The following is a 14,015-nucleotide window of genomic DNA, read 5'->3' as shown; positions in this document are numbered from 1 at the left end:
TCTAAATTATTAAAAGGGAAAAAATTATAAGAAATTTGTTCTCAACAGTTCTGCTCTTCCTTCAGAATGCCCTTGAGAACAAGTTGGTGGGGTGACCCTTGGCCGTTCATCCATTAAGATCCAATTAGGGTTCCACCAAGAAAATCAAAACTGTTGATTTTTGCAGTCTTTTTATCTTAAGCATGGGATATCTGTTCAGGATGGAACCAAGCCCTCATGATGCTCTACAAGATCAACAGTCTTATTCTAACAAATATATTTTGGATTCATACATAAGAACCCTTTTTCCACAAGCAATTTATAAAAAATCCAAACAGGATAAAAAGCGACAAGAACTTCCACTTATCTAAACAGAATTATAAATATTGGAGTCTTAATAGAGCTTTATTCTGGTATTGATCTCGCTCCGGCAGATGGGGCATAACTGAAGGGTCTGTCCACATTCACAGCATGTCTGCAAAACCAATTTCTAGTTTGTCAATCTCCATTTCCTTGTTAACTTAATAAACCCGACAAGAAATTGAGAAAAGTAGAGCATAAATGGTTTTGACTTTGAGACTGGCCATAATGCAAAAAGCTGTGTTGTATGTAAAGCCCTAGTCTTTTGTTGAACAAGTGTGCTCATAGCAGCCACACCATACAATTCATTTATGTGACATGGATACCTTGAATGGGAGAAGTAGCCGTGGTAGATGTTGTATTTCAACACTACATGGATTCGGTGTGACACTTCTTGATCTCTTTACCTACTTTTTTTTACTGAAACTATGAATCTTACCAAAACGTCGGCGGAAAGAAAATCATATGAGAACCAGTTGTTGTCCAAACCGACAATCAATCTCTCACAACAGAAGCCGAAACACCAAGAAACCCAATTATATAAAAGAAAAAACTCACATCCCAAATGCCAGTCAAAAAAAAAAAAAAAAAAAACACCCTCACATCCCAAAGAACCTAACACACACCAAAAAAAACAAGATGACCAAAGCACAAAGCATGGAACTAACTACCTTAGCCCCTGTTCACTTTTCATTCTAAAATGAGATAGGAATGCCACACATAACAAAATCCCAAAGCCAATTATTCTGAAAGAGAGGAGGAAAAAGAAGACTTTGAAAAAGATAAATGGAGACAAAGCTAGAGAGCACTTATGAAGAATTAAAGGAGAAAGCATCACTCTTATCCTTGTTACAGTCCAGCAATAGCAGTCATCTATTCCCATTTCTCTGAAAAGTGAAAGTCGAGCCTTCATTGCCTCTAATTCTATATCAAAACTCAAAATTCCAAATCGGTGAACCCTAAAGCTGGTACATATTTCCAAGAAAAATCACAGTTACATTTCATTTCTATTTTGTACTTGAACCTCTGAATTAGTTTTTCTTTTTCTTTTCTTTTTTTCATTTCTTTGTTTCCTTCAAATCCTGAGGTAGAAGTCACACTTGGGCATTACTTTTTGCATGTTTTGCCGTGTCCAAGTGTCATAATAAAAATAATAACGGGGCTGTGTCGAACAGATGAGTATTGGACTTTTTCTATGTTTTTCCATGAACGAGTGTCAATAAAATTAATAGCAGCGCTGTGTCAAATACTACAGAAAAGTACTGGATGCGAAGCTCATGTTTCCGTAAAGGTAATACTGTCCATAAGAATATAAAGAGAAGATAAAATGGAAACGGGGAATCAGGGTGCAAAGCTCCAAATTTTACCTGATGCCCGCAACCAAAAACCATGTCTTTGGAGTTAGCAAGGCAAATCGGGCAAACCTGTTCAAAGTCAAAAACAATAAATCAGTTTGCATCATTTCAGGACATAGACCCTACTAATTAAACTGGCTGATACAAATGTATATATAGCCCAAGAAAACTAGACATGATGGTTAGACCCAGCTTATGGTTTCTGGGCAGTGGTATTTTTTTTTTTGAAATGATTCTGTGCAATGGTTTATTTCTTTTTTGTTTTATATAGTTTGATAGCATAGCAATGCATTTTTCAATATATAAATAAGGATAAAGGCATAACAAAGCTCAAAACATTTCACGAACTAGCTGAAAGACCTGGTCATGCCCCGCCGCACTTGCAGGTGGAGTGGTCCCTCCATATGCAGAGGTCATGGAGGGAGCCGAGCTAACAGATGAATTTTGTCCACGATAAGGAGGTGAACTCTTCGGGAAACCGGTATGTTGAGAAGTACTGCTATATTGAGAAGTCTTTGATTTGAAATAAGGCACGCCATAATTTCCAAGAGGAGGGGGAAGAGGGACCCTGTTTGGAGATTTCGTAGTCCGGCGACTGCTTGAGCACAAGGACAGAAGAATGAATTGCAGTCAGTTAGGCCCCATAATAAACACTCGTGCCAAGAATTAAAGAGTGCTGCTAAGGAGACCGGCTGCCTAACCGAGAGTGGAACCAAGCAAATCCCTACATGCCACATGGCACAGGGAGGGGTAGTTTTGCCATTTTAAGAAAAAAGGGGCAAACAAACAGGAGGAAGTTGCCACCATTCAAATTAAAAAAAAAGGCAGGAGGAAGTTGTTGTTAACATGTGAAGAGGCAATTTGTTCGTCTCCATTCTCGGTTCCCAACTCATAACCATATCAATATCATTATTCAAAATTAAAACCAGAAAGGAGAGATGAACCCAAGAATGGTTAGTACCCCAAGATGTTAAGCTCTAGTGTTGCTTTATACTGTGAAGGTATTTCCATCAGTGCTCCAAGTGCAAACTCCATCTCTTTTTTTGCCACAGGCTCATTTTTGGACATAATCTCTGTAAAATTTACAAACTGAAAATACATGGCAATATTTCAGAATCAAGCTTTTTACTGAAAACATTACCCCATATAACAAACAACCAAGCAACACCATACAACAAATTTAGATGAACCTTCCATTATACCTGAAAATTGTCAAAAGCCCGAGCAGGGATGTTATCATCAAATTCCCTCATCATGTCCCAAGGCCCATCACCAACTCCAACTAAAACAATTGACAATGGATACTCGCTGCACGGAAACAACAATTTAAGGATGTTTCGTCAAACAAATGGTTCACCATACCCCAAAAAGAATGGGCCCACAGAAAAAGTAACCAAAACTTACCTTGCTCTTACAATAGCGTCTACTGTGTTCTGCTCTTGTGGACTCAACTGGCCACTCGTGGTATCTACACTTCTTGTAACCTGTGCCAAGCATAATTTTGTGCATCAGCTTTGGCATAGTGTGTAATAAGGATTGGTCCAGATGTAGGTAATTTATCAGCCCTAAAGTTACAAGTTTGCACATGAAAGGAATTGTAGAATATTATAATGATTTAATTAGATAAGCAATCCCAAGGGTCCTTTTATTACCAGAAAAAAACTTTGGGAGTAGGGAGTATTCTGAAATTCTGCATTATGAGCATTATTTCATATTGTTTCAAAATTCAAATTAATATAGCCCAATTAGTTTTATATTTTCCACCTTCAATTAACATTTCCAACCAGCCTCACCATCTCATGTCCCTCTCACATTTCAATTAACAGGAATCTAAGTAGGCCAATGATATTTTTTAATAGAGAACCCACAAATGAGAAAGATTGGAGGCAGACAGGTTTATAACGATGGATGGGCATTTCCACGGTTGACTTGTGCTACAAATCAGATATATAAAAATAGAAGAAGAGGAAGACGAGAAAAAAGAAGAGAAATATTAGGGGAAAAAGAAAATTCATACTAACAAAATTATACTACTACTAGGGAAATGATTTCAGCGCTCCCATGTTAGATAAAGATGCGCGAGGTATCTTGCCATGTAGTATTTAAAGGGTTGTCAGTAGAGTATTACGGTTCTCAAAAAGTTCTTTTAAGCTCTTTAAATACCACCCGACAAGATGCCTCGCGCATCTTTATCAAAACGTTGGAGTGCTGAAATCATTTCCATATTATTATTATGTACAAATATGAGTTTTTACACGGTGCTCGTGCGTTCATGCACGTAATTGGGATGCCACCCTTAATAGTTGATCCAGCAATAGCTGACCTTTTTAGAGGCTATTGTTGGATCAAATATCAAGGGTGGCCGCTATGACATAACCCCATTAAGCATATGAATGCAGGAACACCATATGATTTCACATGTGCACACACACAAACTAGCATTATTGGTCCATACTCTGCATGGCAGTAAATTACTGGGCCTCAACCCATAAAAACATGAGGTGTAAAATAGTGGACCCCACCACATTAAAAAATGAGGTGTAAATGGTGGGCCCACTCTATTCATGGAATTGGTAGAGATGGTGAGCCCCACCTCCATCAAAACATGAGGTGTAAAATAGTGGGGCCCATCCTATGCATGGGCTTGGCTGGAAATCGTGGGACCCACACCATCAAAACATGAGGCAAGATGTTGGGTACCACCCGATGCATGGGTTTGAGTGGAGTTGGTGGGACCCACGCTATCAAAAGTCAAAACATGGTGTAAAATTGTGGGCCCCACGCTATGCATGGTTTTCGTGGAGATGGTGTGCCCACTCATGGGTGTAAAATGGTGAAACCCACCATATGTTGATATGCATGGGTTTGGGTAGAACCCGTGGGCACTACCATATCAAAACATGAGGTGTAAAATGGTGGGCTCCACCGATACTATGAGGTGTATTCATGGATAAAGTTTTCATAGAAATAAAACAAACGACAAACAAAGGAAAGAAACACGATTATATATATATATATATATATATATATATATATATATATATATATATATATATATATATATATATATTAGGAAAAGGTTTCTGAGCTCGAGCTGCTCGCTTATCTGAGCAGAGCTCACAAACATAGGAGGGCCCACATTATTAGGATGATCCAAAGCATTCATTTGATGGGCCCTCATATAGATAGGGTGTGCCTAAAAAATCAGCTCCATGGGATCATCCTAACCCTTCAAACTGTGGAGGCAAAATATGGACAAATTTGTGAAGGTTTATACACATCCATTTTTAACTCCACAAATCGTAGGGTTGGGATGATCTTATGGAGTTGGTTTTTTGGGCACACCCTATCTATATGAGGGCCTATCAAATGAATGTTGTGGATCATCCAAACAATGTGCCCCCCTATGTTTGTGAGCTCTGCTCAGATAGGCTTATCTAAGCAACTGCTCACAAACCATTTCCTCATATATATATATATATATATATATATATATATATATATATATATATATATATATATATAGAGAGAGAGAGAGAGAGAGAGAGCAAAGTGTTCCTGCGCAGCTGCTCAGTTAGCTTAACTGAGCAGCTGCCCCAAAAAACTCATGTGGCCCCATATTTTTTGGGTGATTCAAAGCATTCATTTGATGGGCCCTTCCATGGATTAAGTGTGTACCAAAAATCAGCTCCATTGGATCACCAATGGGTGTCCATTTGTGGGGCCAAAAATGGACAGATACTGTTTCTCCACAAATCTGTCCATTTTTTGCCCCACAAATGGACACCCTAAGGTGATCCAATGGAGCTGATTTTTGGTGGACACCCTACCCATGAAAGGGCCCATCAAATGAATGCTTTGGATCCCACCCAAAATGTGGCCACATGAGTTTTTGGGGCAGCTGCTCAGTTAAGCTAACTGAGCAGCTGCGCAGGAACACTGCCCTCATATATATATATATATATATATATATATATACTAGTTAAAAACCCCGTGCGATGCACGGGCCGACAAAGAACTGTACGGACCACATCATAGGTTGATCCAAACCGTCCATGTGATGGAACACAACATCAATAGGCTTGTGCCCGTAAAATCATTTCCATAGGCTGATCCTAGCCCTCCAATCTATAGAGGTTTCCATAATTAAAAAAGCATAAAGGAGGGGGGGTAGGATTGAAATTTGTGGCTTTAATGGGTGCCTTTGTTAAAAGCATAAAGGAGGGGGTCGGATTGAAAATATGTGGGTTGAATGGGTGCCTTTGTTAAAAAAAGTCAAAAATAGTGATGTGTGATTCTCAAAGAATTTTGGGAAAATTCAAATAATTCTCTCATTTTCTCTTATATATATATATATATATATAGGAAAATGATTGTGAGCTTGAAGCTCATATAGCTTATATGAGCTTGAGGGCCGAAACACATGTGGGCCCACATTGTTAGGATGATCCGAAGCATTCATTTGAAAGGCCCTTACATAGATAGGGTGTATACAAAAAATCAGCTCCATAGGATCATCCTAACCCATCCAAAAGTGGAGGGCAAAATGGACAGACACCGTTTGCCACAAATCTGCCCATTTTTGCACTCCGCTTTTTGAGGGGTTAGGATGATCCAATGAAGCTGATTTTTGGTACACACCCTATCTATGATGGGGCCTTGTAAATGAATGGTTTGGATCACCACAAAAAATGTGAGACCCATGTGTTTGGGCCCTCAAGCTCATATAAGCTATATGAGCTTCAAGCTCACAATCATTTTCCTCATATATATATATATATATATATATATATATATATATATATATATATATATATATATATAGAGAGAGAGAGAGAGAGAGAGAGAGAGAGAGGAAAGTGTTCCTAAGCTATAGCTCGGATAAGCTTATCTAAGCTATAGCTCAAAAACACATGGCCCCCCCAATTTTTGGGGGGATCCAAAGCATTCATTTGGAAGGTACTTCCATGGATAGGGTGTGTACCAAAAATCAGCCCTATAGGATCATCCTAACCCAATCAAAGGTGGAGGGGAAATGGACAAACAATGTGTATCCATGTTTCTGCCCATTTTTCCCCTCAACAAATGGTTGGGTTAGGATGATCCTATAGGGCTGATTTTTGGTACACACCCTATCCATGGAAGGGCCTTCCAAATGAATGCTTTGGATCCCCCAAAAAATGTGGGGCCACATGTGTTTTTGAGCTATAGCTTAGGAACACTTTCCTTATATATATATATATGAGAAAATAAAGTATGTGCAGCAGCACAGATAAGCTATCTGTTCATGGCTCACAAACCATAGGAGGGGCCACATTTTTTGGGGCATCCAAAGCATTCATTTGGAAGGCCCTTCCATGGATAGGGAGTGTACCAAAAATCAGCCCTATAGGATTATCCTATCCCTGCCATTTGTGGAGGGGGAAATGGGCAGAAACATGGACACACGGTGTCTGTCCATTTTCCCCTCCAACTTTGATTGGGTTATGATGATCCTATAGAGCTGATTTTTGGTACACACCCTATCCATGGAAGGGCCTTCCAAATGAATGCTTTGGATCCCCCCAAAAATATGGCCCCCTCTATGGTTTGTGAGCCATGCACAAATAGCTTATCTATGTAGCTGCACATACTTTATTCTCTCTCTCTCTCTCTCTCTCTCTATATATATATATATATATATATATATGAGAAAAGTGTTATAACGCTTAAGTGGTTATAACGCCTCCCATTGGTTCGCTTAAGCGGGACCCAAACATTTAAACGAATGGGAGGCGTTATAACCACTTAAGCGTACCAAAAAAATGGTGCGCTTATATATAGGAAAAGGTTTCTAAGCTCGAGCTCAGAAACCACCACTCCCATAGTTGTTTGACTCATCCAACACATTCATTTTATAGGTTATGGTTAGGGTTATGATTTGTGGAGGTTTAGAATGGATGGCTAGAAAATGGGCTTCTATAGATTGAATGGTTAGGATTATGGTATGGAGATGGTTTGTTAGGAACACCTTATCTATGTGAGGTCCTATAGAATGAATGGGTTGGATGATTGAAACAACATGGAGATGGTGTATTTATAGAGCTCTAGCTCAGGCTGAGCTAGAGCTCAGAAACCTCGCCCTTATATATATATATATATATATATATATATATATATATATATATAGAGAGAGAGAGAGAGAGAGAGAGAGAGAGAGAGAGAGAAGTGCTGGTGCGCTTAAGTGGTTATAACGCCTCCCATTGGTTCCTGTATGTGGGACCCAAACATTTAAAAGAATGGGAGGCGTTATAACCACTTAAGCGCACCGCACCAACGTTTTCCTCATATATATATATGGGAAAAGTGAGTATGAGCGGCCCCTCATATAAGCTTATATGAGGTGACGGCTAGAAACACGGTGGACCCACATTTTTGGGGTGATCGAAACCATTCATTTGATAGGCCTCGACATAGATAGGGTGAGCCCAAAAAATTGGCTCCATAGGATCATCCCAACCCTTCGAACTGTGGAGGTGAAAATGGGGGGGTATAAATTTGCCCAAATTTGTCCATTTTCACCTCCACAATTCGAAGGGTTGGGATGATCCTATGGAGCTGATTTTTTGGGCAGACCCTATCTATGTCATGGCCTATCAAATGAATGGTTTCGATCACCCCAAAAATGTGGGCCCACCGTGTTTCTAGCCGTCACCTCAGAGGGGCCCCTCATACTCACTTTTCCCTATATATATATATATATGGGGGCGAGGTTATCTTGGCCCCATCCTATATAGTATAAACAACACTTGAACACATGTGATGGGCCTTATCACAATATTATCCATTACCATATCACAATCTAGATTATTTTTCTCTTAATTGTCTATGTTCTGTTACGGTTCGTAACACAGCTCTCATATCCCACCAAGTTACTGCCTCTCTAATAGTATATGCCCCACCTTTCTTCTGCTCCCCAAATTCTAGTGATTTCCCAAAATTGACATTAAACTACCATCCTCCAGTGGCAAAGTTGCTTACAAAACTACAATAAAAGATGCATCAAAAAGGAAATACCTGCCCATCAGCAATTATCAATAACACATGATACTGCCCACCACTTTGTTCCACAATAGTCATAGCCATTTCAATGACAGGAGCAAAAGATGTTGGCCCTGCCAGGGGGAAATAGAAAAAGGCATACGTTACAATAACAAACTAGCTAAACTTTGTGAAGTTCCGAAAATGAGAATAAATCAACAGAATTAGTAAGGACACCAGCTAGTCGCAGATGTGGGACTATTTCTTTGTACCGCTCCAGCGCTTCCTCAAAACCATTACAGAGCTGCTCATCAGGATAGAAACTGAAGACATCTTGATCGTGGGTTGATGCTGCCAAAATACAAAACATATATTCGTCATATCCATACCCAGATCATTATCCTCTAAGTTGATTCACTAGAGAAGTGAGACAGAAATTCACAATAAACTACCATCTCCAAACCCAAAACAGGGGATCAAGTTATCCTCATCAAATGCAGATAATGTTCTTCCAATAATAGAGATTGCTTGTTCATAGGGATTTTGACGGTCTCCAATGAGATGCAAGCTCCGGCCAGAAAATGATCTTTTACCTGAATTTTAGAGGAAGTTAAGCACGCAGTATTAATCACAGTATAGATTTTGGCATATAGGTGAGCGCAGACCTGTCCATTCGTTGCTCTTAGTGAAATCAATGCCAACAATGAGATTGGAAGACTCAAGGCCAGCATGAGCAAGAGCCTCCGTCACCTGTGGATGTGAAGAATTATTCATTTCTGTGATTTAGTAATCGAATTCTCAAATTGATATGCTGAATACAATCACTTCGATTCCAGCTAATAAAGTGACCGTGATGCATTCTATTAGTTGGTAATGCATAATCAGACTAACAATGAACTATGGATTCCTTACAGTATTACCTGGAAAGATCAACAAGGCATGCATTGTTAATTAGGAGTTAATAGAAGATTAAGATCGACATTTTTGTACCTACTCAGCCACTGGAACAAATTACATTATAGGCATCTGCTCTTTAAAATGTTCGGAACTTTTCACAATCTAATTTGAACAGACTAGTATGATCAACCATGAAATTTATATAGACTTATAGGATTATAGGTGCTACATTGATATGACTACATGCAATCTCCAAGCTCCATGTTTCTGTAAGTAGTATAGGTGTTTCAAGAACAGAACTAGTACCAAAACAAACTGGAAGAAATAAGACTGCAGAAGAAATGCTGAGGCATATCATTGTGAGATTCACCCAAAGTCGAAGCCCCTTCAAATCACTTATAAGAAAATGTAAAAGGATATCAGAAAATCCAAGTGAGAGATTCTTCAACTACAAACGACGAGATAATGGAAGCCACTTTTTTTTTTTTTTTTTTATCAATGACAAGATTTCATTGAAAATATGGAATGCACCAACTGCACAAGCAAGCAGATTACTTCCCTCATTCTATTATTGTGCCATGCAGGCCACGGCAAGCACAAGTCAACATCACAAGCCAACAAGCCACTAAATCATAGAACAGAAAATACTACAACTCAACTCAACTAAGCCTTTGTCCCTATGATTTGTGGACACGGACACGAGTGTCGCGTGTCGACACGGACACAGAGTGTCGGACATGGCAAACCCCCAAAATTTAGAAACGGGGACACGGCTAAAATAGAAAGTATATGTAATTATGATTTGTGGATATAGATTCGTGTGTTCAGTTTCGATATGGATACGAGTTGTCTAAATGAGGTAAACACAATATTCAATAAAAAACAGAATGTCACACATGACATGGTACAAAAACAAGTCTACACACACCACATTAAGTTTAACACTTCCAGCAATACAAGTAAAAGTGTCCAAAGGAGTGTCGACACGTGTGGACACGGGTGTCGTGGCGGACACGGTAGGACACGTGAGTCAGCAATAAATTCGAAGTGTCGGCCAAATCATAGCAGTTTCTCCCAAACTAGTAGAACGGAAAGTGAAAAAAAAAAAGAAAAAAAAAAAGACTAGCGCTGCCCCTGACATTCCCTTCTCTAGCAAGGCAATCTATAAGTTCACTCTCCAACAACCATGAGAAAAGGACACATATAACTATTTAGACCAATTTTACCTGAAAATCGGGTTGTTACTGCATGGATGTGAGAATGAATGCATGGTATGCTGCTTCCCAGGGTATCCAGAGGGTAGGGTTTTCCAGGTCACTCCTTCGGTAGGTGATACATTGGAGGAGGTTCGTTTGGGTTACTCTAACATATATAATACACTTCCAAAAATGTGGAAAGGGATTCACTATTGTGGGTCAAGCATTGCCATTTTTCAAAAGTGAGGAGAGGGATTTCCTATTAAGCCAGAGCCATGTCATTCCCTGCTGTACAGAGTTGTGGATACTTTCTTTATCAATATATTTAATCACTATATTTCAAAAGTATAAAAAAAAATTCTGCTGATCCAGCAATCTAATAATGTTCTTCTCAACTGAATTAGGCATACCTTGTCTTGTTTCAAGATGCCCAAGAAGTGATCAGTTTAACTTGCTTAAGATTCAATCTCACCTTACGCAACCATTTTCACATATCATCCCCGCTCCTCCCTTATTAGTTATAAACTGTCCATGAGGTTACAAAAGGGCAATATTGGACAACATTTCACCAAAAGTAACAAAAAATAAAACAGTGCGCTAAGGACCCGTTGAAGGCAGGTGAATTCTCAAAACAGTAACAACAGTTCCACGAATAACTGACTCTTTAGGAAACTCAGGCTTTTCCAAGAAAGTCTCGCAAAAGGTTGCACGAGTGAATTCTCAAAACAGAAACAACAGTGCCATGAATAAGGCTCTTTAGGAAACTCAGGCTTTTCCGAGAAAGTCTCGCAAAAGGTTGCATGAGGCTCTTCTCGCACCCAATGCACCACTATAATATTATTATCTCATGCTTCTAGAGTCAAGCTCCTAGAGAAATTTTGAAGAGTGGCTAACAAGAACTATGCCAAAAATCACAAGGGCTATAATAGACAATGCAAACTCTGAAAGATTTTCTTTTGATCAGTAATAACATATTTTATTCAAAACCCAGCAACTTCTGATGATTACAAACAGCTAAAAGTAACTTCTTTTACCCCCAAAGTTGGTTTTTTAACCCTCGAATCGAAGAAAAAAAATAGCTTGTAGTATTTGATTCTCTACAGACATTAATAACCCTTCTACATATCAAATCAAGGCATCAGTATTTTACTTTCGAATCTGAAATGTTAAATAAAAAACCCAAAAAAATGAACAGAGTATCAGAGAGCACTCATCAAAGATTTCAAAAGAAAGCATCACAAAGAGCAATAGAGACAATTATTATTGATGAGTACCTGCTCCAAGGAATTGTAGTTATCAGCTATCCTTGAATACCTCCCCATGGAATTCTGAGAAGCATAATTTTTAGTCCGGGGAGCATAATTTTGAGGGTGAGGATCATAACTTTGGGATGGAGGTACATATTCTCGAGAAGAGTATGATGCTCCCTGATTATTATCACCCCACGGTGGACGCGAACCAGAACAGTACCGTGAAGAATGTGTGCACTCCGGCGACTTTCTCTTGGAACTGCTACCCCCCATTTCAAACTCTACAATCTACAGAGACTCCACGAAATTTGACAAATTCAACATTTTTCCTTCACAGAGAACCACACATAAGCCACCACCTACAATCAAAACATCAACAAAAAGAAAAATGAGAGAAAACACAGAATACAAATGCAAATGCCCACAGAAATTTACTGGATCTGATAAAATTCGACAAATTCAACGTTTCTACTTCACAGAAAACCACACAAAAGCCACCACCTACCATATAATCAGAAAAAAAAACACCATAAAAACATCAACAGAAAAAAAAAGGAAAGAAAACAATGAATACCGGATCTGATTACCTGTTTAAAGATTCAAAAAGTTCAAAAACAAAAATCCAGCCTTGAACATGTATATAGAGAAAACCTAAGAAAATCAACGAGAGGGTCTTAAAATCGTAAACAAAGACTCAAAATTTTCAAGTAATTTAAGATCACCGACTTGTAGTCTTCTTCCTTGCCACACAAAAAGAGAAAAAAAAAAAAGAAGGAAGAAAATGCCGACAAATGTCTTAAAAAAACGCCAAAAACACGCACACGCTAAAGAAAGATGAATCTACACGCAAGCAAATACTTCCAAAGAATGAGTAGATATATATTAGCAGTAAAAAAGAAAATGAATGGTTGACTCTTCTCTGTTTTGGACTCAATATCAAATCAATTTGAGTAGTAAAGAGTAGCTCTTCTCTGTTTTGGACTCCATATAGAATCAATATATGTAAGAAAAACCTAATTTCGGAACTTATTCATCTACCTAGGGTTTGGATTTTACAGAATTCTCTAGTAGAGTGTACATACCTGGAGAGAAATCGCTTTTCAGCGCCCTTCTCTCCTCCATTGCTTTTGATTCTCTTTGCTGTTGCGATCTGATTTGAAAGATTTCTCTCTCTTTGGAAAGTGAGGAAAATGAGGGAGATGCAATGGAAGGTAGTGGGGGATCAACAAACAAACACTATTTTTAAGTGGTTGTTTTTTAAAAGAATCAAAGCTTTTTATTTTTGGGTGATATAAATTCGCACCCCCTGTAGAATGATTCACACCGCTTGAACGTAAATTGACGTCAAAAAGCGTTAAAGTTTGACGATTTTTGACGTCAATTAACCTACAAGGGATGCGAATCATTCTACACAGGGTGCGAATTTTTCGGTTCCCTTTTTAAATTTTTGGGATAAACGATGGCTCGATGAAGCTTCCAATCATTGGAACTTATCGTGTGACTTTTTTTTTTTTTTAAGAAGGTATTAGGAGAAAATAAGAAAAATGCTAAACTGAGGGCGCCCTTTCACCCCTTGTTTTTAGCAGGGGCGGCCTTCAGTTTAGAATTCGTCGGAAAATAATTAAAAAAACGGAAAAAAATTAAAAATTCCAGTCTAGATGGTTTGCAATTAGAGTCGGCGCTCTAATAATTGAGTTTTTTTTAGATTATATGTGTAAGCATCTAGGATCCATTGGTTCAATATTTTTCAAAAAGTATTGTACCGCATATATTATATGATGATCCAAACCGTCCATTTGATGGGCCGCAACATAAATAGGATGTGCCCAAATAAATTCATTCCCATAAGATGATCATAGCCCTTCAATCTAGAGGAACTGCATATTACGGAAACCTCTATGGATCGGATGGTTGGGATCATCCTATAGAAATGATTTTTAGGGCGCAACTTATTTATG

General features: G+C 38.6%; 1 protein-coding gene across 2 annotated transcripts; it reads right to left on the bottom strand.

Annotated features, from left to right (window-relative positions):
- Positions 1-220: 220 nt before the first annotated feature.
- LOC143847234 (E3 ubiquitin-protein ligase RGLG2-like) lies at positions 221-13,296 on the bottom strand. 2 transcript variants are annotated; one of them, XM_077355986.1, is made up of 12 exons: positions 13,140-13,296; positions 12,082-12,416; positions 9,380-9,464; positions 9,167-9,307; positions 8,952-9,065; positions 8,751-8,848; positions 3,099-3,178; positions 2,897-3,002; positions 2,656-2,783; positions 2,055-2,289; positions 1,707-1,763; positions 221-454 (listed from the first exon to the last, which is right to left on the bottom strand). In XM_077355986.1, exons 2-12 carry the CDS (start codon positions 12,328-12,330, stop codon positions 374-376), a joined length of 1,374 nt encoding a protein of 457 aa, XP_077212101.1. In that variant the 5' UTR covers positions 12,331-12,416; positions 13,140-13,296; the 3' UTR covers positions 221-373. The 2 variants fall into 2 exon arrangements, with proteins under 2 accessions (XP_077212101.1, XP_077212102.1); XM_077355987.1 differs by lacking the exon at positions 13,140-13,296 and adding an exon at positions 12,645-12,823.
- Positions 13,297-14,015: the final 719 nt, after the last annotated feature.

This window comes from Tasmannia lanceolata, unplaced genomic scaffold (assembly GCF_043159265.1).
Source record: "Tasmannia lanceolata isolate RefF3 unplaced genomic scaffold, GAP_Taslan_0.1 ptg000015l, whole genome shotgun sequence".
NCBI classification, from domain to species: Eukaryota; Viridiplantae; Streptophyta; class Magnoliopsida; order Canellales; family Winteraceae; genus Tasmannia; species Tasmannia lanceolata.
Note: the sequence above shows the minus strand (reverse complement) of the source record. Positions and strands in the feature narration are given on the sequence as shown.